The sequence below is a fragment of the Pocillopora damicornis genome, chromosome 6 (genome assembly GCF_964200805.1).
Source record: "Pocillopora damicornis chromosome 6, jaPocDami1.2, whole genome shotgun sequence".
NCBI lineage: Eukaryota > Metazoa > Cnidaria > Anthozoa > Scleractinia > Pocilloporidae > Pocillopora > Pocillopora damicornis.
In genome coordinates this window covers 18,507,090-18,531,867 of record NC_142675.1, presented here as the reverse complement: position 1 = coordinate 18,531,867, position 24,778 = coordinate 18,507,090, and the positions used below count along the sequence as shown (strand labels likewise).

At 38.6% G+C, this 24,778-nt stretch overlaps 1 protein-coding gene across 2 annotated transcripts; it reads left to right on the top strand.

Annotated features, from left to right (window-relative positions):
- Nucleotides 1-4,025: 4,025 nt before the first annotated feature.
- LOC113674267 (HAUS augmin-like complex subunit 5) lies at nucleotides 4,026-24,465 on the top strand. Of its 2 annotated transcripts, XM_089210978.1 has the most exons (20): nucleotides 4,026-4,304; nucleotides 5,127-5,189; nucleotides 5,707-5,739; nucleotides 7,202-7,377; nucleotides 8,443-8,602; nucleotides 10,330-10,447; nucleotides 10,567-10,643; nucleotides 12,193-12,247; nucleotides 12,731-12,858; nucleotides 13,708-13,789; nucleotides 13,978-14,135; nucleotides 14,354-14,516; nucleotides 15,680-15,760; nucleotides 16,794-16,939; nucleotides 17,235-17,352; nucleotides 18,101-18,146; nucleotides 18,255-18,350; nucleotides 18,848-18,980; nucleotides 19,233-19,391; nucleotides 24,335-24,465. In XM_089210978.1, the coding sequence occupies exons 1-19, from the start codon at nucleotides 4,186-4,188 to the stop codon at nucleotides 19,354-19,356; spliced, it is 2,076 nt and encodes a 691-aa protein (XP_089067104.1). In that variant the 5' UTR covers nucleotides 4,026-4,185; the 3' UTR covers nucleotides 19,357-19,391; nucleotides 24,335-24,465. The 2 variants fall into 2 exon arrangements, with proteins under 2 accessions (XP_089067104.1, XP_089067103.1); XM_089210977.1 differs by lacking the exon at nucleotides 24,335-24,465 and having other exon boundaries at nucleotides 19,233-19,678.
- Nucleotides 24,466-24,778: the final 313 nt, after the last annotated feature.

Sequence of the window (24,778 nt, the reverse complement as noted above, 5' to 3'; positions counted from 1 at the left end):
GTAGGGACCGTCGCAACGTCTCGAAAATTGAAAAATTGGCATATTTTGTAACGTTGTAAAATATTTGATTCGCATAGTTAAGCCACAGAATTTATATCAGATTGCTTAAAAACCTTTCTAGTTTGCCAAAAAAGTTAGAATTTGCCCTCTCAACAAATTTGAAAAGGCGAATTTTAGCATAATCTGACCACTAGAAATCGCCATCGGCCGATGGCCGTAAATAACCTTGATTTAGACGCTAAGTTTTGGGATTTGGGACCTGGTTGACAATTCTATCCTACACAGCCGTTAAGCTTAGACCATTATAGGTAAAAATATGCAAAAACCCCTGTACGTTTTCGATTTTTCAAAAGTTATGACCGTTTGAATCATCACATGTACGAGCATTCGCGATATTTTCGCCTACACCAAAATCGAACCACTGGAGCAGATTTCGTCATAAATACAGCTTACCCGCTTTGCAGCCCGGCTTCATAGCTCACTTCAGAATTTTTCTAATAACCAAATTGGTGAAATCCATGATAACTTCAACAAATAGCTAGGTATTGCCCTCGAAAAGTAGGCGGCATCCATCGTGATTCGTGGTATCAAAACAAATGCCGGAATTGGCCACATTTCGCGGTGAATCACCCATTTAACATCGCTGCAGAGCTGAATTTTTTCAAAAATCAGAATATAAACTCTCCATGTCTGGAAGCTGAGGGAGAAATGAAGGTTTTAGGCTTCTGAAGTGAAGAAATAATCGCTTAAATTTAGATCCAGTTCGATGTTATACTGTTCTCACAAAGGTCCGCACAAAAGAGAAGACCGCTGATAGCTTGTGCCGTACGTTGTGCCATATGGTTTTGTTTTGTATCCCAAAGTAATATTTGGTCAGAAAAATTTTGGATGAAAAGAATAAATGCTTTTACCTGGAGTTTGATATCATATAATTAATAAATCAATTTCAAATATCCTGAGCTTGCTTCTCTCGGTTCCGCGTCGATTGTGTCCACAGAACAGCAACCTGTCAATAGCCGGAGAAATCATGGGTTTATGTGAAATTTCAGATATTCTTCGCTTCCCAAACTGGTGAACTGGACTTTATGATATAACTCCAGCAAATACCTCCAAAATTAATCGGTCGGCATCTGTCGATACTCTTCTTTGACTCGTTGTTGCGAACTAAACTCGAAAACTAAAGCCATGGTTCGCGCTTAATGTCCCGTTGAAACTTTGGATTGCAGCTGCATTCTCTTCAAGAATCAGTCATAGAACTCCACTTGTAAGTCTATGTGTCGAAGTTTGGCGCTTTGGAATTTAAAGCTGAACGATTGCACTATCGCGCATAAAAGAGGTCCGCATTAATCATTGCGGGTGAACCCGCTAACCCTTTATTTTTTTTGGAAGGCCTGCAAGTGTAGTATGGCATGCAAGTGCTTTTTCGAAACCAGAGAGGCTTCAGTCTGTAGCGAGTCTTCAGCGAGGTTGTCAAAGCTTTCATTGGACAGAGGATACGAAACACCCAGTGAAGGGAACAACAGCTGCAGTAAGAATAGTAGACGAATCAAAGAACACTCTCTGTATAAATAAGATTGAGCATTTTAGTAGCTTCCACAACTTCGATTCGAATATGGAGATATCGGTCTGAGAGTTTGGAAATGTTATGGCATCAGTAAAGGGAAGTACATTCCGTATGACGCAATTTATATCAAGCACCAAGGTCAAACGTCCCTTCAAACCATAGAATCTCAAGGGTTTTATGATCCTTCTGAAAAGCGTGTGGTCAAGCGTCGTTCAAAGGGCAGCAAGGAAACAGAGAGTACAACGCCATTGTTTGAATGCTCTGTGTTTGGATGTGTTGAAGTGTTCGAAACCTTTTCGCAGCTGGAGCTGCACCTGGACGTTGGAAAGCATACAGTCAGCAGGTTAAAGCCAGTATGATGCAATCAAAAAGGAACAAGGCCCTTAAGTTCTCGTCGATAGATACCGCTGGTATCGAGTGTTCGAGCTGTTCGTTAGATTCTAGTACACCACTCACTTCTCCCCTGGATACTTCGCCCCACTCGTCTTTACGAACAGGATGGGCCGTAAGCAAACCAAGGGGCAGCGTTAGATTTTCAGAGAAGGTAAAAGAATACCTAACGGCACGGTTTACACTTGGAGAAAGAACTGGGCGAAAGGCCGACCCGCCCAAGTTGCAGTGGACATGCGAAATGCGAAAAATGAATCAAATACACGTTTGTTCACTAGAGAACAGTAGCTGACAAAGAACCAAGTTCAGAGCTTTTTCTCCCGGCTAGCAGCAATGCGGCGAAAAGATCAGGGTGTGATCGGGATATCACTGGATGAGGAGGAAGATATCCAATGCGTCCAGGAAAATTCCGAGAGATAAGATCTGGTAGACAAAGTTAACAAAGAGATCAAAGTCTCACATCCAATCTGCTACGATACGTAGGACCTCTGTGAACGTTACCACAATAACACACTTCAGAAATTCAATGTGGTTTTGTTCAGAGCCATCTGTAGTCATTTTGAGATCCCTATAAAATTGAGAGACAAAAAACAGATCCTCATAGACAAACTGTCGGACGTGATTAGTGATTGTCAGTGTGTTTCTCAGTAGACTTATGTAAACAATGTCTTATACGGTGGCTGAAAGTGTAGAATATGCTCTACAGATACAAACTACCTTTACTTCCGATATCAAGTTCTGACGGCGTTGTTATAGTGTAATATATTATAATATCTAGTAGTCAGTAAAATGTTTTGATGAAATCGATTGAAAATTTACCAAAAGCAACACTTATAACATCTGTTCATACGAAGCATGTGTCAAGTTTTTAACACGTTGGTAGCCGATTTCTCCGGCTATTAACAGGTTGCTGTTCTGTGGACACAATCGACGCGGAACCGAGAGAAGCAAGCTCAGGATATTTGAAATTGATTTATTAATTATATGATATCAAACTCCAGGTAAAAGCATTTATTCTTTTCATCCAAAATTTTTCTGACCAAATATTACTTTGGGATACAAACAAAACCATATGGCACAACGTACGGCACAAGCTATCAGCGGTCTTCTCTTTTGTGCGGACCTTTGTGAGAACAGTATAACATCGAACTGGATCTAAATTTAAGCGATTATTTCTTCACTTCAGAAGCCTAAAACCTTCATTTCTCCCTCAGCTTCCAGACATGGAGAGTTTATATTCTGATTTTTGAAAAAATTCAGCTCTGCAGCGATGTTAAATGGGTGATTCACCGCGAAATGTGGCCAATTCCGGCATTTGTTTTGATACCACGAATCACGATGGATGCCCCCTACTTTTCGAGGGCAATACCTAGCTATTTGTTGAAGTTATCATGGATTTCACCAATTCGGTTATTAGAAAAATTCTGAAGTGAGCCATAAAGCCGGGCTTCAAAGCGGGTAAGCTGTATATATGACGAAATCTGCTCCAGTGGTTCGATTTTGGTGTAGGCGAAAATATCGCGAATGCTCATACATGTGATGATTCAAACGGTCATAACTTTTGAAAAATCGAAAACGTACAGGGGTTTTTGCATATTTTTGCCTATAAAGGTATAAACTTAACGGCTGTGCAGGATAGAATCGTCAACCAGGTCCCAAATCCCAAAACTTAGCGTCTAAATCAAGGTAATTTACGGCCATCGGCCGATGGCGATTTCTAGTGGTCAGAATATACTAAAATTCGCTTTTTCAAATTTGTTGAGAGGGCAAATTCTAACTTTCTTGGCAAACTAGAAAGGTTTTTAAGCAATCTGATATAAATTCTGTGGCTTAACTATGCGAATCAAATATTTTACAACGTTACAAAATATGCCTATTTTTCAATTTTCGAGACGTTGCGACGGTCCCTACGGACTGGGAAATAATTATGGCCCGTAATGCAGTCAGAAAATTATTTCGAATCAAACCAAATCTAATTTAGTTCTTTCCTAGGTAAAGTCTTTCTGTTAACCGAGTTTCAGGCAAAATTATTTTTGACGCAAAATTGACCGGGTGGAAATAAGAGAGACAGCCTCTTAAGTCCTCTCGGCCTGCGAAACCTGGTAACAAGTGATCATCCCGCCAAAATGCAAAATGGCCAAGATTCTTACTCTGGAAATTAACTAACAAGGAGGGATTAATTTGCGTTAAAAACCCCAGCAAACATTTATATTCTTTTTCACGTTGTCAAAATGGAGAGAGATCGAGACCTGGCTGAACAACTACGAAGCTGGGCATTGGACGAAATGCGATTTCGGCCCCAAGGACGACACGTCAATGCAAGTGTACCATCGAAGGACGACTTTAAGATGTAAGTTTCGATTAAAAATCTTATGATGGTAGGATTTTGAATGACTCGTTGCATTCGAGATTTACACAGTTTTATTTCTAGTGGGTCTAGATCGAGGAAATTCGATGGGTGATGAACAGTTACCCATCGGTGTGTTTGCAACAGTACGTAATTTGTGGTATATGCGTGGCATTGGAGATTAGAATTATCCGTGTACTACGCACAATTCTCCGGGTGAAGTTTTAGTCGATTTACTCTTTCCAACAAGTTACACAGACCCTTTACACCGTAATGTCGGTATTCTTATTCTCCACACTGTTCCCTTTACATTTCCTCTACTACTCACAAGGAGAATCTGTTAGAAAATCAGGAGCTTCCAAAATCAATGATCATTTCCTCTGTTCTCGTGGCCTCAACTTTTGTTTCAGAGGTGATACTTTGAGAAGAAATTTGAATCCAGTCACTCCGAGGGGTTTAAGAATTAATGAGTCATTATACCTGTGATGAAAGAGAAACTGTTGTTGGTAGCAGACAGATGTGGGTTTTAAACCAAGCTTGTTGTCTTAAAGTGTATTGTAAACCTGTAAACCCTTTAACTCCCAAGATCTCATTAGTGATTCTCCCTACTATCTGCCACATAGTTTTTGTGATGTTAGTTTGAGGAATCTGGTATTGAATCAACTAATAATCCCCTCGTTAAAATTTTTCTTTATTCTCATCACTTATCTGCTTGATATTGTATTGATATTGTAAGGAGAAATTCTGTCTTGGTCACTCATGCGAGTTAAAGGGTTAAACAGTGCTGACTAAATATAATTAGCAAATTATGCAAAACTTCTACAGGTTATGCCGTGGAGCAATGGTGGATGTTTGGAAGTATGTTTTACAGCATGTCAGGTCTACAAGGTGAGTGTCAAGAGCACTGAAGTGTTCAGTTTGCCTCACTGTCTTACGATTAGTTTTTGTTGTTTTTGAATGTCAGTAGGGTTCATCAAAGTCTGAACATGACCAAGACACCCAATCTACTCTATACTTTTGTTTCCAGCTTAAAAAGTATTTATTTAAATGAATAAAGGGGGTAAGTTTTTAAAGAAACTGTGGTGCTGCATTGGTGGGGAGGTTTAACAGGGTAATTTAGTATTATCAACTGAGTTGTTATCATTAATTGGCCACCATAAAGAGTTTCAAAGCTGAAGTTTGGAGTATAGCCCCTTGTCAGAGAAAACGAGAAAAGGGCTGACACTCCAAATGTCAGCTTTGAAACTGTTTGAAGTGGCCAATTTACGTCATCAACTCAGTTGATAAATTACCCTGTTTATTTAAAGGAGTTTGTTGTTAAAAGATATCTCCCTATTAGTTGGTATATTCTAGATGTCCATTTGAAAAGTTTTAATATGAATCATTTACTTTTTTGAAATAACAGAACTGTGCAGAAGATCCATGGGAATTTGAAGTTGTATCCTTTTTGCATAAAAAAGATATTTATTTTTTGCATGTTATGTTTCATCATGGTGATATTATTTGATATCATAAACCAACACTCTAGAATGATGTTGATGTCAAAGGTGTTGAATATTAGGTCATAAGATATTCTATAAGCTTGCAAGTAACTTCTTGAGGATGCATCTTTAATGGAAAAAAAGGCAAGGCATTGCATAGTCTGTATATTTTATTACAGACCTTGAGGTGTCAGGACAGCATCCCTGAGGAAGACATTAAAAAAATCAATTAAAATTTTTATCAAGAATTTTGTGAATGCCTGGATGTGTTAACCATCTCTCAGGGTGCTGCACCTTGACTTAAGCATAACCTATATGAGCAGTGTTGAGTTTGTAATGGAAACATGAACAATTTGCTGTTGGGCTTTCTGTTCTCATACCACACAAATTTTGGTGATTTTTATCCAGTTGTTTGTAAAGGACAGTTGAAAATGTACAAAGTTTTGAAATGCATGTGCTGATATATCATTCTACCCATTAGCATTTCTGTTTGGCTATATCCCTTTTGCTGTTGTGATTGTTGTTTGCTTAATTTAAGTCCCTATCATCAGGTAGAACTTTACCATTCTCTCTTCCTAATAAGAGTCCTTTTCCATCCACAATTACCCTCCCCTCCTTCACACCTTAGCCTACTGTCTATTGGCTTTCCCTCAACATTCCAATACCTTCACCCCTCTCCTGTACCACCCCCTTGATTTTTCCTTGTCTTCACATTTCACCTTTCACCTTGACACTTTCAAAAGGTTCTTTTTAACCCTTTAACTCCCATGAATGACCAAGCCAGAATTTCTCCTTACAATATCATTACAGTATCAACCACACAAGTGATGAGAATGAAGAAAAATATCAATTTGGGGATAATTAGTTGATCCAATACTAAATTCTCTGATCTAACATTATAAGATTTGTATGGTTGACAGTAAGGAGAATGACAAACTTGATCTGGGAGTTAAATGGTTAAGTGTTGACTGCTGGGAGAGAAACTGGCAACTTTGAATTCTGGGCACTTTCTTTTAATGAAATTATTTGTGTAAGTTTGAAGCAGCAACTGACTGTTAGGAAATTTGTACAATAAGTGTTGCATTCTTGATATTTATTTTCATAAACCACATTGACATTTGGCTTTACATTTTTTCAATATTTTAGCTCCCCTCTAATCTTAAGCTAATGTTACCTTTTTATCTTGCTAACTTCCATGTTAGCTAGCATAGATGAGAATGTGCAAACAAGAATTCAAACCTCTAAATGTTTGAACATTTTCATGCAGAACATGTATTCAGGCAACCCCCCCTCACCACTAGGCAACCCCCCCTCTCCCCCCTTACCACCACTCTCCAAAGGCTTGTGCCTTTTTGCGATTGAATTTTTAGCTGCCCACATGTTTGTATGTTCACATTTCCTTAACAAAATTATCTTCAGACAAAAACTGATCCATGAACAGGCAGCTCCTGTATTTGATAAAGCAGAGCACAGTGAAAGAGGAGATGTCAAGGTGAAACATTCTCTGTTAACTAAGGAGCTTTTGGAAGTCAGAAGTAAAGTGCAACATCTGGAAAAAGAAATGAGGGCCTTGCAGAAGGAGATTCTTGAGGCTGGTAATGTGGAATTTTTATCTCGTGTCTTAGTTAACAAATAGAGAAGCCATGACTGTGCTCTGTTCTGTTGCAAAGCAAGCAGAATGGATCTTAGCATGATGGCAGTCACTCTGACACTGTCATGATTAGTATGAATTTTAACAGTAACACCAGTTTGGCTATATTTTTCATCATTCCTGTTTTGTTCCTTTTTGTTTTTGGACACAAAACTATGTATACTTTACGAGTGTGACAGCTTCAGCTCAACTCTATGTTCTATTTAACAAATAGATTCCAAGTTGCCGTGCGTCTGTTCAGTAATAGATCACAGATGATGTCAAAATGTGGTAAGAACAAAAAAGTGGCATATGAGGCACAGCCGAGTGTGTCACTGATGTTCTTACCACATTTTGATGTCCTCAGTGATCTATTACTGAACAGACGCACGACAACTTGGAATCTATTTGTTTTATATAATAGAGAATTAAAAAAAGTTTTAATGATGACGTCATCTATGCGTCTGTCCTCCAATAGATCATAAGTGAGAACCAATCAGAATACATAAATAACTGAGCTTATTATATAAACTCTGATAGAGCACACTCTTTCAACCAATGACAATGTGCATTATATCTAAACTTGATTATAACATCATCTCTATTTTTAAAGTTGCCGTGTTTGTAGGGAAATGTTGTCTCTTATCAATTCAAAGTTACTGAAAAAAGGAACAAGCAATTGATATCTAACAAGAAATGGAAAAATCACAAGGCAGGAAATCTGATTTAAAACAGACATGAAGTCTGTTGTTAACTTCCCCTAACAGTTTAGCAGTACCCATTTACAGTCTCTGGTGCTAGGGGTGGTACCCATTTACAGCCCCCATTTACAGCCCCTGGTGCAGAGGTCAGCAGTGAGGAGAAAGTTTCCTGCCAAATGAGAGAACAAAATTACTTACTCAGGGTTTGGAACGGAACTTCTTGACCCTGAGTCTAGCGCAATGACAACCAGGTCTCCACACTTTCCCCTCTCCTCTTACAACCTACATCAATTCTGTTTAATTTAACTCTAATTTTAATTTTACCACAGAGGAGGCATATTCTGACACTACCCAGGAAATTTCTGATCTAATGAAAAGAACTACTTTGCTAAGCACCCATTCCAAGCAGTGCAAACTGTTGGTAGAGTTGTACACAAGCCTTGCTAAACAGATTAACAATAAGAGCACAATTTACAAGGATATTGCAAGGTATGGTGTTTCTGAGATTAATTAACTGTATTCAAGAGAGAAATGAAATATATGGCAAATTTAACCTGATCGTTTTTCTTTCAACCTCTTATTCATTTTTTGTCAAATGAAAATAAATATAGTTACATTTAGTAAATGTATTTCCATGAATAAGTGCCCGGGTGATTATTTAATTTTTTTGGCAAAATGAGGTGGGGGGGGGGGGGGCACTCATTGGAGGGTAAGCACTTAATTGAAGGGCATTATTAAGAAATTGTTAAACTGTAGTGATTAAGCTGTAGTTGAAACTTGAAAACTTAAACAATAGAAGCAGGGTTTCCTTGTATCCCTATGGAAGGAGGGGGCTTGTTTGATATATTGGCACTGGGGTAAGTGATTATTTAGGGGAAGGCACTTATTAGAGCATGGGAGATTATTCAAGGAAATGTGGTACTATTACTGCCATGATTTCTCATACATTATTACTGGCTAGGATTGGATTATGAGTGAAAGTTAAAAAAAAATTACAATTCATCTTGCTATTTAGGTGCAGAATGAAAGCTTTAACCTGTGATAATTATATCGTGGTCCCTAGAAGAATTTGGGAATGCTTAACCATGTAACCCCTGAGAGTGACTAGCATCTAATTTCTCCTTACAATATCACCCCTGTATCAAACATTCAGGTAATGAGAATAAACAAAATAGTCACCAGCTAGAGAAGCTCAGGATTATGAATCAAATTCTCCTCATCAGCACCTTAGGGAATGTATAGGGAACAGTCTGGAGAATATGCATACTGATGTTAGAGTGGAAAGGGTTAAGAGATATCTAAGGTGATCCAAACTGTTCCGTTAACTCTTTACTCCTTAGCATCAGTATTCACATTCTCCTAACTGTTCTCTTTACATTTCTAAGGCACTGTCAAGGAGAATTTTTTTAACAATCAAGAGCTTCTCTTGTTGGTGATCACTTCCTTTATTCTCGAGACCTTCATGTTTGATTCAGGGGTGATACTGCAGGAAGAAGTTAGATGCTAGTTACTCCCAGGGTTAAAATGATAACACATGCAACAGATTAGGAGGAAATGATGACAAAGTATTATTTCATGATATAAGGTTATCTGTACCTTTTAGCCCTTTAACTCCCAAGATCTGACTGTCAATTCTCCCCACTAGCTGCTAGGCATTTCCTTCTAAATCAGCTCCAAGAATTTGGTGTTAGATCAAGATAACTCCCACCTGATAAGTTTCAGTATTTTCATAACCTGTTTCTGGATAATGTATGGCTGTCATTGGGAGAAGTTTCAAGTTGATCACTTTTGGGAGGGTTAATTAAGATGGGAACTATAAAGCTCAAGAGTTATCATCAAAATAGAAAGGGTAATCCACAACTTTGTGAATCTTTTCATGGAACTCCCAGGGTTAACAGAACAGGTGTGATGTTTTGGACATGTAACCTTTTAACCCCCAGAAATGATTAACATGTAACTTCTCCTTAAAGTATTCATTCAGCATCTAGCAAACAGGTAGCAAGAATACTCAAACTTATCAATTACAAGATATCTTGATTGAACAGCAAATTCTCATAACCAATTTACAAGGAAATATGTTGCAGCTAGAGGAGAGAATTAACAATTTGATCTTGGGAGTTAAAGAGTTAAGATGTCTATAATGTATTGTTTCTGTGTCTTGATTGGTGAATTTGCTTTGATTTTTTTTGTCATCTTGTTATTTTACTTTGCTGCAGAAAAAAATCAGCTGATCCTACATATTATACATCACAAGGAATCATAACTGGGAGAAAGGAAACCTTTACTGCCACTGATGGGCGATCAACTCCTACAGGATTAGAATCAGCTTCGACGGTAAGCCATGAATGCAAATTACCCTTTACACTAGACAGCACCACAGCAGCTGCTGTTTATGTGTAGTACATGCAAACTGTCTTTTCAGAATTGACCTTCTTTCATATTTTGTTTACCAGCGATCAGTTAGGGAATCTTGTGAAAGAATTGGATCATTTTTACATGATATCTGTAAGGCAGATGAAGAGAATGGAAGGTATATGAATTGATAATTTGTTTGATAATTCATTGTGTAATTGATAATTATGTTATTATGTAAACTGTTGTTTTACAAGGATTTTCATTTTTGAGAAAAGCTGTAACTGCACACCTGTAAAATAAAAATAACTTTTTGCATGTGTTTGATATTGCCATTCAGCTGCTGGCGGATCACTCTATCAAGTTGATGAATGATTGGCAAAGCAGTCACCATTCTCAATTTTCTGCCATTAAAGGCCTATAATAATAATAATAATAGGCTTTATTTAGAGAGGGTAAAAACACTTAACAGTAGCCCTAAGACACTGATGACTCTGTGGCCCTCAAAAACAATTATAAAATATAGATGCTACAACTAATAACTATAAATTAAAAAGATAAAATATAATAAATAATTCATATATACGAAATTACAGTCTAAGGTGCATTGCAGCCTTTTGTTCAGCTGGAAAGGATTTTAAAACTTTGTGCTTAAAACTTGCTAGCGAGTCATTATTTCTTATATTAGCATTCATGCAATTCCAGTCCTTTAAAGTCCTAATAGTGAAAGTATGACCTCCTTCTGATTTTCGTTTATACTTAGGGCACATCAGATCTATATTTGAATGTCTAGTGGCTCCATTATGAATTTCTGAATTTCTAACTAATAAATTATTTAAATAACTAGGCATAATATAGTTGTGCACCCGCCTATACACTAGTGCACATCTCTTTATTAGAGATTGTTCAGTAAAAGGGAGCCAGTTTAGATTATTGAATAATACGACTGATGGTGTAAATCTTTCAGCATCGAGTATAATGCATGCTGCTCTTTTTTGAAGTTTTAAAATATTTTGAAGTTGTTTGACATTGCAGCTATCCCATATCATGCTCCCATACAGGAGGGTGGGCTTTATAACACCATTGTAATAGGTTTCCCTTTGACGTTGCTTAAGAAACGGGCTAATATGATATTTATACAATACAATAAACAAAATGATTCATGATTGTTTGTCCATATTGAATTTCTCATTTTGTATTCAACTCAAAATTTTACTCGTTCACTGCTATCATTCATGAGATATCAAGTTAAAGACTTGAAGAGAAATTCCATATGTACTTGCACTCATTAATTTTATAATTTTATACAACGTTACAAGTGCATAGTATTATCGGATAGTCTTAGAGAATTGGTGTTGTTTGTTGTAAAACATTCATAGAAACTACAGATCTCTGTTGTTATGTATTCTAGAAACAAAAGATCCCAGCCTAGTTCTAAGAAGCTGCTGCAAAACTTGACTTTTTCCTTGGAGATGTTAAATGCTCTTCAAATTTTGAGTGTTATAGTTTGGCCGCCATGTGACTATTCTTCATAGCTAAGTGATGTGGCCAGTGGCGAACCAGTAAACTGCACGAGGTGTCATTTGTTAATGTTTTTGTCAACCTTTATTTTTATTGGTGACAAATTTATAATAAAAATTTGGCTGAATTTGAATGAAGTTAAGCTTGAAGCACTGATTGACAATATGCAACAAATTATCTTTTTCTTGGATTATCATTACATAAAGGGTTGAGGATGCAAGTCAGAGAGAGATAAAAGATCAATTATGGACTGGAGTAGAGGTTTGTTTAGCGTCAGTTTACTTGAAACGTTTCCTTTTACTTTGATTAGATGTAACTTTTTTTTTTAAGTCGTTGCCGTGTTTTTCTTGAACGCATAAGTAGAGGTTCTGTTAGGTAAACGGATTTTTGGGAACCTGAGATGGAGCAACTTCGGCTTGTCTCTGTATCTAGACTCAAATGACATGTACCAGTAGCATTGCTACTTAGGAGCCACATCAAGATGTCACCTCCATGCATGCTACGGGCACCTCTCCATAATAGTGACCTATTGGATTGAAGGACTGTGAGAGCATAATGTCGTGCCCACTTTAATGATTACCTCATGATCAAGTAGGATTTGAACCAGATAATCGGAGTTCAGATTTCAGTCATGTGGCCAAAAGGAAGCGATATCTTTCACTGTAATACGAATTTCATTGAGCTCTGTTCTTTATAATTTTGTTTTGTTTTGTTTTCTCTCTTTATTTTTAATTATTGACTTAGAATGCCTTGTCTCAACACATGGCAAAAGATGTTCTTACATCTTTGTGTCGAGTAGCCCAGGACTCTGCAGTCAGCCTACGGGAATTGTCTGTGAGAATTGACCTAAAGAAAGATGCTCAAGAACTCAAGTAGGTTTCGTTTCTGTTGAGAGTTCAGAACAATATCCTGTTACGAAACACATTGTAAATAAGCGATTTTTTTCTTGTACGTTGAGACGAACGGAGGCAAGCGCTTGTCATACCAAGGAGAGGAAAGCGAAAAAAAATGTTGCCCCTCCCCTCGCGCATGACTCGCGCTTAGCGCTCGTCTCGCACTCGTGTCCTGTTTGAAAGGCTAAATGTACATGAAAGTGGGGGGAAATTGAGCTCTGATTGCCTCTGGTTTTTGCTTATCACCTATAAACCTAAACAATATTAACAATCTGTTGTAAAGTAAGGTTAAAGATAATTGTTAGGACTTTGGTTTCCCTATGCTCTCTGAGCGAATACCGCTGTCTTCAGCTGTCTAGCATGAAAGCCCCCTTAGAGTGCTGGTCCTCCTTCTGCATCGGATGCTAACCAATTGAAGGCAAACCGTCCCCCGAACAATTTGTCAATTTTCTTTGCCACTTACCTCTCCCCATGTGTACTCCAGGTCCCAGTTGTTCGAAGGTCGGATAACGTTATCCACCAGAAAAATCTCTATCCGGTGGATAACGCTATACGTTTTGCTATCACTTACCCGTTGAATAATGATTTATCTGTTGGATAGCGTTATCCGCCCTTGATACAACTGAGCCCTGGTTGAAGATAAGGGTGGAAAGAGGCATTGTGAGAGCTATGTATCCTTTTCAAGAATATAATACTGTAAACCTGACCAATCTTAGAGCATTGAGTTGACCTCTTTATCCTGAGTCCACCGCGTTACCTATTTACTAACCATCACCTAACCCGCACTGTTTTGTTGTGAAAGCTTGGCTTGAAATTTTTCTTTGTCAGGTTTAAATATGAAAACTGTGGCAAACTTACAGACACTTCATCGCCACCTTCTTTGCTTCAAAGTGTTCACCAATTAATAGAGGTTAGTGATTGTTGAAATTGTTCCTTCTTGTTGCATAATTTGTACACTGTTAACCAGAAGGTCCACTCGGATGAAGGTCGAAATTTAGTGAACAGTCAAAAGACAGAGTGGATAAATTTCAACCCAAATGACCGTGGCGGTTATTCGAGGAAATACTGTGTTTTCATTATTATTATCATATTTTGTAGAAAGGTCAAGCTGCCCATTTTCAAAGGTTTGTTGAATCTGAAAGAGGACTCAATGAAGCCTGGCGAGGAAGACAAAGACTTCAAACTCTCCAGCAACAGTTGGAGGCTAATTTTGTGGCCAGATACCAAGACTCTCCTGGAAATATTGAACTGGCAAGGTAAGTCACTTGACAGAAAGCCGCATCTCACTAAAAGGGAGACGCAGCTCGCTAGAAAAGAACGCGTCTGAAGAGAGACGACAGTGATATCTCGCAAGAATTTCATCGCTTGCAGTAAAATTGTGTCACTGCAATTTAATCGTCCGGGTGATTGTAGTCCTGAGAAGGACTGTTCGGTAGTTGTGACTGATGTTTTGAAGTATTTTTCATTTCGTTAGAGTTTTACTTCACAATGAATTAGAGCTGGCAGCATCAAAAGCCTCCTTGGATTACATGAAGGCAGCGATGGCCGAACTGGCCGCGTGTAGAAATGAAAGGCAAAGGGCCAAGGAAATCTTGATCATGAAACACAAAAAGATACAAGACTTTGAAAGACTAGCTGTGAGTTGTTTTAAACCCTTTGACCTCTTATCTAATTTCTCCTCACAACATCACCGCTGAATCTAACATAAAGGTCACGCGAATAAAGGAAATGATCACAAACTAAAGAAGCTCTTGATTGTTCATCAAATCCTCGTAAGCCTCTTATAGGAAATGTAGACTGAACAGTTTGGAGAATAGACAAACTGATGATAGGGTGTAAAGGGTTGATCGAGGATTGGGTCTTGTCAAGAAAATATAAACTTTTAGTCTTGTAAATGTAAGTAATCGTGTGAAAAAAAAGGGAATCAATTGAGGCACGCGTAGATCTAAAGGAAAAAATATAAAACGCGATTAATGCTGAGAGCGAGATGTAGTGGCATTGTTCATCTCAAAATACTTATGCCCCATTCACACCAAAGCTTAAACATGTTTAAAAGTTGTTTTGTTAAACACAGTTTAATTTTTTTTTTCTTCATAGAAACTATTCAACCGAATATTTTTGACTTGAATGTAGCACATTGGAAATGCAAGTTAGCAAGTACTTGAATCCAATGGAAAATCAAGTTTTTCAGTTCTCTGTTTATAATTTTCATTCAATGAAAACCAGTTTAACAAAACATGTTTTGCTGGTGTGAATGGGGTATTAGTCTCACTCAGATTAGCTTTCGAGCAGGCTTACATCAGGAGCGCTTTGGGACGAGCCTTTCGTTTCCCGCGGGAACTTATGAGGACTTTAGCAACACGAGCCAGCAAGAGGTCTGCAAAAGGGTCAAGCACTTATCATAATTAGTACCAGACCCCGACAAACCTCGCCCTGACTCGTCTCAAACCCTCTCGTGGGCGGAGAAACGCATGACCTGCAGCGCTAATCAGTGATAGCCTCCTCGGAGGCTACACTCAGACTGACCTCAGTGTCATTCAAGTTGAAAAAAAATTTGGTTTGGTTTGGTGGGTGGCACGTGTATTGACCCTTTAATCCTTGAGAGTGATTAGCATCTAATTTCTCCATTCAATATCACCCCTGAATCAAACTTTAAGGCCATGAGAATAAAGCAAATGATCATTAACTGAACAACCTCTTGATTGTTAAACAAATTCTTCTTGTCAGCGCATTAGGAAATGTATAGAGACTCTCGATTGAAAATTGTCTAAATTTTAATATTTATTTTCTTTGGTTTCAGCAAACCAAACAGGCTATGATCCAAGCTCTTGTCAAACAAAATTCAAACGCCAGAACAAGGATCGAGAAGCAAAAACATGAGGTAAGTCACCAATCTTCATCTATCCTTAAGAGGCACCAATTATAGTCCTTTAGACACCAAGTGGCACGTAGAGCATCAACAAGATATCTCTATTCCGACGCTCCCTACAGAGCGGGAAACATACTCCAATTACAAGTCAGATTGTGGAGTTCTATCCCTGAAATACTCCTCTTCCCGATGGATTTGGGACGTCCGCTGTTCGTCATTTGGGAAACGCATTTTGGTTCGTCATGGTGCAGGGTTCAGGCTCATATTTTCCCAGTCTCATTCTCCATCCAGGGTAGCAGTAAACCCTAACGGACCGGTCATTATTGATCGCTTATAGTCCCCTCTTTAAACTCTGTCAGAGATAACTGATTCCCCCCTCCGTTCCCCCAGAAATCCTTTTCATTCCCCCCCCTTAAAATCCCTTAACCCCCCTCTCCCCTCCAGCGATGTATAAAGACCGGTCTCTAATCAGAGAAATTTGAAAATTAATTGCTTTCGATGGATTTACATTAGCTTAACATCTCAGAGAAATTGAAATACTTCTTGTCCGCCTCATGCTTTACAAACCGGGATGACCCTAACATTTTACTTTTATTCTTCGGTGTCCACCTGAGAGAGATTCCCCTTTCTCTTATTTACGTCGTATAACATTTACCAGAAGGATGCGACTTTGGGTTACAAAAAAATGTCTCAAAATCTTACAAAAATCTGTCACCACATCCAAATGCAACTTTTTTACTCTACCATATTATCTTAGATATTGGGCTCAGCTTGCGCACTTTGCGTGAAGGAACTCAACTCTTAATTCCTTCACAAACTCTGTGTTGAATCCCATTTGCTATTCAGTTAGCCATCATGCAGATGAGGTGCAGTAAGGCCGAAGCTGCTGTTTATGACTGCTAACCGGGCGGTGTATTTTTTTTCATCGTTTTTTTAGAAACAAAGAACTAGCGTCAACCGCCGGTGTCGTGTTGGTGCACATTTTGGTGCTATATCATAGAATTCTTAACTTAAAATTTATCATACCCTTTTGCTTACTTCTCAGCTCCTCCAGTACATACAGCAAAAAATCTGCTCGCACGAGGCACACGTAGTTGCTATGACAAAACAACTACAGAACAGTACTGCACGTGAGGTGGATAAGTTTGCTGCCTTACCTTTGGATCAAGTTCATTATTCTGGAGTGGACAGGTGAGTAGGTAGTGGCTATAGGCTACCGAACCGCAAAAATTTTTTGTCGCGAGGCAAAAATTTCTCCAATTCAGCCCTCAAAAAAGGAAGAAGAAATAAAAGAAATTCCGTGAACAAAACTTGTAGGTCATGAAAATAAAGGAAACGATCGCTTTCTCAAGAAGCTTTTGATTGTTAATCAAATTCTCCTTATCGGAATCATTAGTACTCAACATAGAACAGTATGGGGAATATGCATACTTATGTTAGATTTTAAAAGTTGATCTAGTTGATCCTGTTCGCTTTCTGTGCACAGTGCCAGAAGAGTCCCAATCAGTGAATTATCAATAAACCGCCTGGAGAATCTCACCACCAGCGCAGGAGGAACAACAATCAGGGCTGTTTTAGACAGTTTGGATTTTCCAATGTATAAGGTGTGCACGAGAGGCTCGTTTTGAACTAAAAGTATCTTAGGGACAAGTTATTATTTTTTGCCTCGGTGGGGAGGGGGGGTAGAGAGGTGGAGGGATTACTTAGTTTACTTCGATCAGTCGGCCTACTGAATATAAACAAGGAATATAGAAAACTGACTGTTAATTGACTGCCAATTAACTGCCAATGAGGGGGAGGGCGGAGGGGGGATCATAAGCGTGGAAAAAATAAACTAACCTGTGACATAACCATGATTAATCCTCAGACCTTCAGATTCCGTGCTCCAATGCTTCGCCATTGAGCTACAGGGAACTTTTTGGCAAGTTAGGCCATGTTTAGGATGATTTGGTTTAATAAACTGAGTTTATAATGTAAATTGGCCATTGTAAAGAGTTTCTAAAGCTGATGTTTCTGACAAAGGGCTAACGCTCAAAACGTCAGCTTTTGAAACTCTTCACGTTGGTCAGTTTATACTTTCAACTCATTTGATAAAACTAAATTATCTTCCTATACCCCTATCGAAGCAGCATCACAGTTCCTTTAGAAACTTACCACCTTTATTCATGGGCCATTTTTAGATCCATATGTGACACGCATTTTGCATACTGCAAGGAAAGCGTCATATTAGTAAATGAATTAAAAAAGATGGTAAATTTGCAGCTTCTTAGTGGAATAGAGAAAAACTGTTTTTCGTCTTGTCACGAGCGGAGGACAAAACGTAAAAATCACTTCCGGTTTGTTCCTATCCAGGCTCCTGAAGAACTGCTTCCAACAGCTATGAATCTGAAAGAGAAAGGTCAGTATCTAGAACTTTTCGCTATGAATTGGAACTTTTTTCTTGTCGTTATTAAAATCTGTTCGTCAGTAGATTCTTGACGTTCGTGTGTTTCTTATCTTTTCAAAGTTGACGACGCTAAGATTCTGGCACAATCACGTGATAGCATGTTTTCTGAAGTCAACGGCGACAGGTCGTGTGATAGGATGGTTGTGCATTTGAACGGTAAGTAGTGGTCATCATTATTCAGCGTACAGGGAAGGAAGGGAGCCTGGGTGTTTTCCGGAGCTGAGATCTGAGCATGGATAGTAAACTATTTAGTAGCACTCCTACAACGGTGCGCTAGTTTCTGTTTTAGTGCAGCGATTTTACATTTTGGAAACATTTTGCTTTACTTTTAGCCAAAAACTCTCCTCTCTTACTCTTTGCTATAAGTCTAAAAGCGTTGTATCACAGATGTTGCAATCTGATTGGTTACTACACCAGCTATCTCTTCCGTGATAGATATTGAGTAGAGTAAGTAACCTTAATGATTGTAGTTTCAAACAAGATGAATCAAAACATGAGTCTCTCCTGTGGTTTGGTGTTGAGTCACCAATAGATTCATACTAAAACAGTTAGATTATTCGTTCTCTGTTTAGCTCACAGCTACATATATCGATCACCTTGCCATTAGCTTCTTACTCTGCCCGAACTAAAATTCTTCCTCTGTTCTTCGACAGGCTTGAGGAGAGAAGTTGCCGAACAAGACCGCGCACAACTTGATTATATTATGCCACTGATACAGAACGGGCTCAACAAAACCACCAAAGCTTTGTCAGACTGTATCTCTGTCAAGGACGTTGTAAGCTCATGGTAAGATCTTATTTTTATTGGGGAAGGAGGGGAGGGGGGGGGGGACGTTGTAAGCTCATAGTAAGGTCTTTTTTATTGGGAGGGAGGGGAGGGCGTCTAACTAAAGCCTTAATTTTCGTCAATCACAGATGATTCTCGAGCGTGCCAACTGATATCTCAGTTTCATACAAATATTCTGTTTGATTTTTGTAGTATTCTTGATAAACTTATGTAGGCTTTGTTTGGTAAGCGCAGCTTTAACGTTCTCTGTAGGTGGGAGCAACCAGCTCAGTTTGTTGTACCGTGGGTGAAGTTGGATGACATGAACATGAGACAGTGGACAGACCAGTGGACATTGTGCGCCACTCGTTTGAGACAACTACAGATGAGTCACTGACAGAGGGGCTTGCGGTCGTGACGGACTGGAATCTCGTATGCTTTTTATTTCATAAATGTATTTTGGACAAAGTAAATAGTTAACCTTAAAGGACAGCTTTACCTTAAAAAACACAGACAATAACAAAACACCCACAAATGAAACAAAAAAAATCGGGCCACAGCGGAAATTAAAATCCAGGCCAAAGTGTGAAATTCGGTTTTGTCATCCAGTCTGATACAGGACCAAAGAAACTATAAACGTGATTTATTAGAAATGACCTCTATGTTTTAAGATAGCTGAAATAGCTTCCTGTGTTGAAATAAAATGGCAATAAGGGAAATCATCTAGTTCATGATCCTTCTTCAGGATTCATTTCATTTCAAACGTTTGTGAATCTTGAAAACATTTTGACATTTTTTGTCAAAATTTCATCTTCTCAGTCTTTCCTAATTTTTCTTCCTCTGCTATCTTTGTATACTCATATTTTGTATATTGTTTCCTTCAAAATGAAGGTAACATTGTTTGTCGCCAAACAAAACACCAGAATACGGTGGCTCGGCTCTTGTTACTCGTAAAGAGTCGTGGAAAGTCAGGAAATGCTTTTACGAAGCATGTCGTGGAAAATCAGTACCATAAACAGTCACAATAAGTGCAAGAGTATTATTCACGGATGCAGCCTTTTTAAACTTTCGTCGGTTTGTCAATTCGGGGAGTGTTGCGATGGTCTTCCAACAACCGAATCCATCATAGAGATCGATAATTCGTTCGGTGCAAGTCAATTTTCTCCTGAAATGCGACACCTTGTTTCAAAAAGGTGGGTTGTACGAAAAACGTGTTTATCTGGCCCAGTCGTAATCCCGCCTAAATACAGTTGCCTGTACCTGAGTCTTCTTCGCCTCTATCCGTCTAGACTGAAAGAGCAAACGGGAAATTTGAAGCACCACTTATTGTGCTCGTTGATGATAACCCTCGGAGACAGGTCGACAACTTTTTCTTCATTAGGTGGGCTTGTAATACAGCCGTCCTGCAGACAGCTAACGGATTTCCTTTGCCCCACGGCGATGTGTGCTGGGAGGTTTCGAAGTGCTTTATTGAAGTGTTGACGAAGGAAAACCCGGCACTTAAAAAATTGCATTGTTACTACGGCTCTGTAGTTTTATTGATATTGAATGTTAGTGGCATTTGATCTCTCGGCTATGAAACCTTACTATAGCTACAATCTTAGAGCATGTCGTCAAATTTTATTCAAGTTTTTCGTGGTCATCTTTTTATTTTTGGGAGGGCTATTTTATTCATTTTCCCCCTTAAACATCTTTGGTCCTTGTAGGTATTTTGATTATTTTTTTTTTGTATTTCTAGTAATTTTTTGAAAAGAATGTGCTGTGTAGAAAGAAGACTCGGAATGTCCTTGGATCATGCATTCAAGCTGGGTCGAATTTCAGTTGTTCACTGTTAGAGGTGCTTTATCAGTACTTCAGAGATCCAATTATTGATGTTTTTTTTTCACAAAAATATGGAGGACTTAAAACCCTCTTGTGTTGGACCAAAGCAAAAGGAAAGATTAATGACCTCGCCTTTGTTAGTTATGCTTCGTTCGTAATGGGTTTCTTTCGTTCGTAAAGCAGGTCAAAGTACTTGATACAATTATCTCTGATTTCCTGTTTATGAATTCTCGGACTTGTTTTGTCAAGCAACCACTTCCAAGACGTTTTCTTTAGAACTCTCTTCCCAATTTTTGGGCCGTTTTGCGTTTTAATGTAGGATACAGAAATGTTTCCCATTTCCACATCCATGACACCATAACCGTCGTGCTTCCAGCAGTGTCCAAGAAGTAATTTCCTCTTAGAATAATAAGACATGTTTGCGCAGAAAATTGAATGAGACAAAAGGAAAATACCGACCATACGCCAAATGATAAGAAATAACCTCATGGCAGATAATGCAGACAATTTATATTTAGATCTTGGATGGGAGTGCAAAGTTTCATTGCGTACTTGACTTTTGTCTCCGAGATGAAGAGCAGTTCATTTCATGTTAGCGAGAGCCAGGAGCTCGGAAGATGCTTAATTCTGTCATACCTGTTTCGACCTGTTAGCTCTTCCTTCTTCAATCGGCCTGATTCGCGAATGTCAATGAATTTAACTTTTTACTTCTACACGGTTGGAATTTAAGGAGCTTGCAATTCGTTAAACAAAAGCAGAATTGTGTTTCGAAATTTTACTGGATTTGTTGATTAAGATCCGTGATATAACTATTGTTTTCAGATATCGTATAAAAGCCTTTACTCTCCTGTATCGATGTACATCAAAGCTAATAGCACAAATGACTCTTATGTCAGACAAGAGATTCCGGTTGGGCACCCGTGCGGATATCCGCACTCATTACAAAGCAAACAGACACCGCCCTTAAGATAGTCACGTTCTCCTTTTTCTAACACAGAATTTGATGCGTGTAATGGCTCATGAAAAAAGGAAATGCCACAGGCAACCCAGACAATGAAGTTTTTGGCAACATCTTCTGAATGGATTTTGTGATACTCATGAACCGATAGACGACTTTCGAAAGCTACTAACGCGATATTCGATTTCGAGCAAACCCTTTGTAGAGAACTGCATCCCGGCCATGAAACGTGCTGATGACTAAATTTTGCGAACAAGTAACAGTAGGATTAGTAGGTTTGATTCAAGGTTAGTATGTCGCTTTCGAATAAACCAGTTCATGTTTGGATGGATTTTAGAGCTAGTTTGACCATGTGCTCATACTTTGTCAAAAGCACAGTGCACGTACTCGCCATTGAAAGACCTCCAAGCCGGTTCTAACCGACATCAAATAGCGTAAATCTACGTAGAGATAAAAGGCACACTGCATTGCCAAATACTTGTAACCTCATCATCTAAATCAGGAAGGCCGTTACTTTCTTTTTCATTGTATAATTATATTCGACTTCTTTCAAAAAAAAAAATCAAATCAGTTTTATGGGTATTATTTAGCTATTTTCACAGTTGCGGCTAACTCTTACGCGGAGGTTGTAATCAATAGGTCTTTACACTTCGGTTTGTGAATCTGGTTTTCAAATATACACCATAGAACCTGTTTAGAAAACATGGACAAGTTTCTTAGGAATTTTTTTGACCGTTGTAAAATTTCATCTTGGAGTTGCCTTTTAAAATAGCAACGGTGACATACTCCGGCAGGCCAACAACTTGAAAACGAGAATACTTAGCATATTTTTAAAACTCTGTCATCATTTAGCATTTTTTTGTACAAGAAATATCTGCTGTGGATATTGGTATTTTAATTCCCTGAAAATGGAAGAGGACACACTTTTACCATTCAAGTGAGAGACGAAAAATAAAGCTTAACTTCAGACCTCTTGTGGTGGTTTTTTTTAAGGGTTTTGCTTTCGCCCCAGGCTGGAGTTTATTTTTAATGTTCGTTAAACTTTATCGTCATTTTGAAATAAAATTTAGATGCATCGCTTCAAAATAGTTCCGCATTGCTTCCTCAAGTGAACTGAAGCAAAAGAGCTCGCAAATTCAGTGTTATCAACCACTAACGAATCTTTAGCACGTCGTTCGCGTCAAACCGTCGGACAAGCAGAAATCACAGCTCTCAAGTTCGTCCTCCTCGAGCGTTTTTATTTGTGCCGGTTTTTGGAATTTCAAAGCGACAACTTTTCTGCTAGCGTCAAATATTTTCACTAAACCATTACCCTTCAGGCCGGCTGTGAGAGAGGACCTTCGAGGAACTTCGCGTCAAAACAGGAAGCCGCCGGATTTTAGCCAAGAATCACTTATTTTTCAGGATTTAAGGTCAAATTGAAAAATTGACAACCTTACATTTAATATTCAATTTCATGCCAACAAAATGATTCATGGATGACTAAAGATCGAGTTATGTGTGGAAACGTTAGGCAGCTCAAAAAGAAAGATTACTGACATTCCTTTGAAAATCAATGCAACAATTATGCAACCGCTAATCAATATCTCACTTTCTCGTATCTTATTGCGGTTTTTCTTGGGTCCAAAGTAGTTTGCTCTGACTAAAAATAACACCAAATAAATGAAAGACCATTATTCGATTGAATAATTCCTTGATCAAGTGCAGTTCGACCTTCGACGCGCGTATTTTCTTTCGGCAATTTTGGTTTAAGATTTACACTTCCAAGTTTTGTTTTGTGATGTAACCGAAATTTCCGTTGAATCGCGTGAGCAAGTTCTTCCGTATGTGGCTGATATATGAGCGCACGTTCTTGTTGCTCGTTTGAAAGGGTCGCCGCTGTATTGGCCCTTAATTAAAGGGTGTATTATGAGGATCTCAGCCACGGTACTTGCATCTTAAAACGCTTAACCTGCGTTCTCTAATCCCTTCCTTTACTATCCGTATCAATCTCCTGCATGATCCGTAACCATTCTCGATCCGTCTTTTTACCGGTTCCTACTCCTCTTGTGAGTGTGCGTGAGTATATGTGTGTGTTTTTTATTTCTCCGGCAGTTTTCTATTAAACGTAAAGAGTTGTAGAGTAGCGGAGAGAAGGATATAAAATTACGATGGTTTCGCATCACAGTTTAGCTCGCATTTAAGATCTCTCGGAAGTAGGGGACTTATAAAAGTTAAGACGTACTGGTAAGCTGCTCTTGTGCATACCTTATAAAGGTGTAGATGAGAATCGGCTTTGTGATAGAATCTGTAACAATGTTACATTTCAATCGAGTGTTTATACAAGACTATGAACGCGTTGTTCTCACTCTTTCATTGCGGGTGAGGATGTAGTAAAGCTTTGATTCCAAACCATTTATTTTTACTTTGAGCTGTTCGCTTAACACCTATTTCTCAGGGATTCAAAAATGGGAGAAAAATGCGGAATAGAAGCGTGTCAATGACCTTGAAATATGCGACATGGAATATCTTTCAGACTTCTGTAGTCCTCTACATTTATTGAACTTAGCATGCTTGTGTTCTCTCACTAGTGGTACTCTTTCTTCTCTTCTCTAAGCTTTCATTCGACCGGAGTCACTCCCCAAAGGCACGGACTTCAACTCTGTTTAAAAAACATGGAGCCACGCCTTCCACGCAAGCTGATTTTCGTCCCCTGGTTGTGATCATAAAATGCTTTCACATCACGCTACACCGACGAGTAAGGAACAAAACTCACTGGAGGCCCCTTATCTAAATAAATTGCAAGTTCTCTTTAGCTAAATTTAAATTTGAAATATTCATTAGATCGTTTTAACATGTACATGTGAAGGTTAGATTCAATAGCTCACCTCGAATTTCCTGTTTGGGCTTCTATTTTTATGAAAGGAAATTCGCTTCAGTAACTCTTGGTTGACGCACTTTTAAATTGCGTATCACCGGTCAGGTGACTCATGAATACGTCATGTCGGTCCAAAGGAAAGACTTGAGGGGCAGTGAAAAGAGAACAAAGAAATGTTTCATG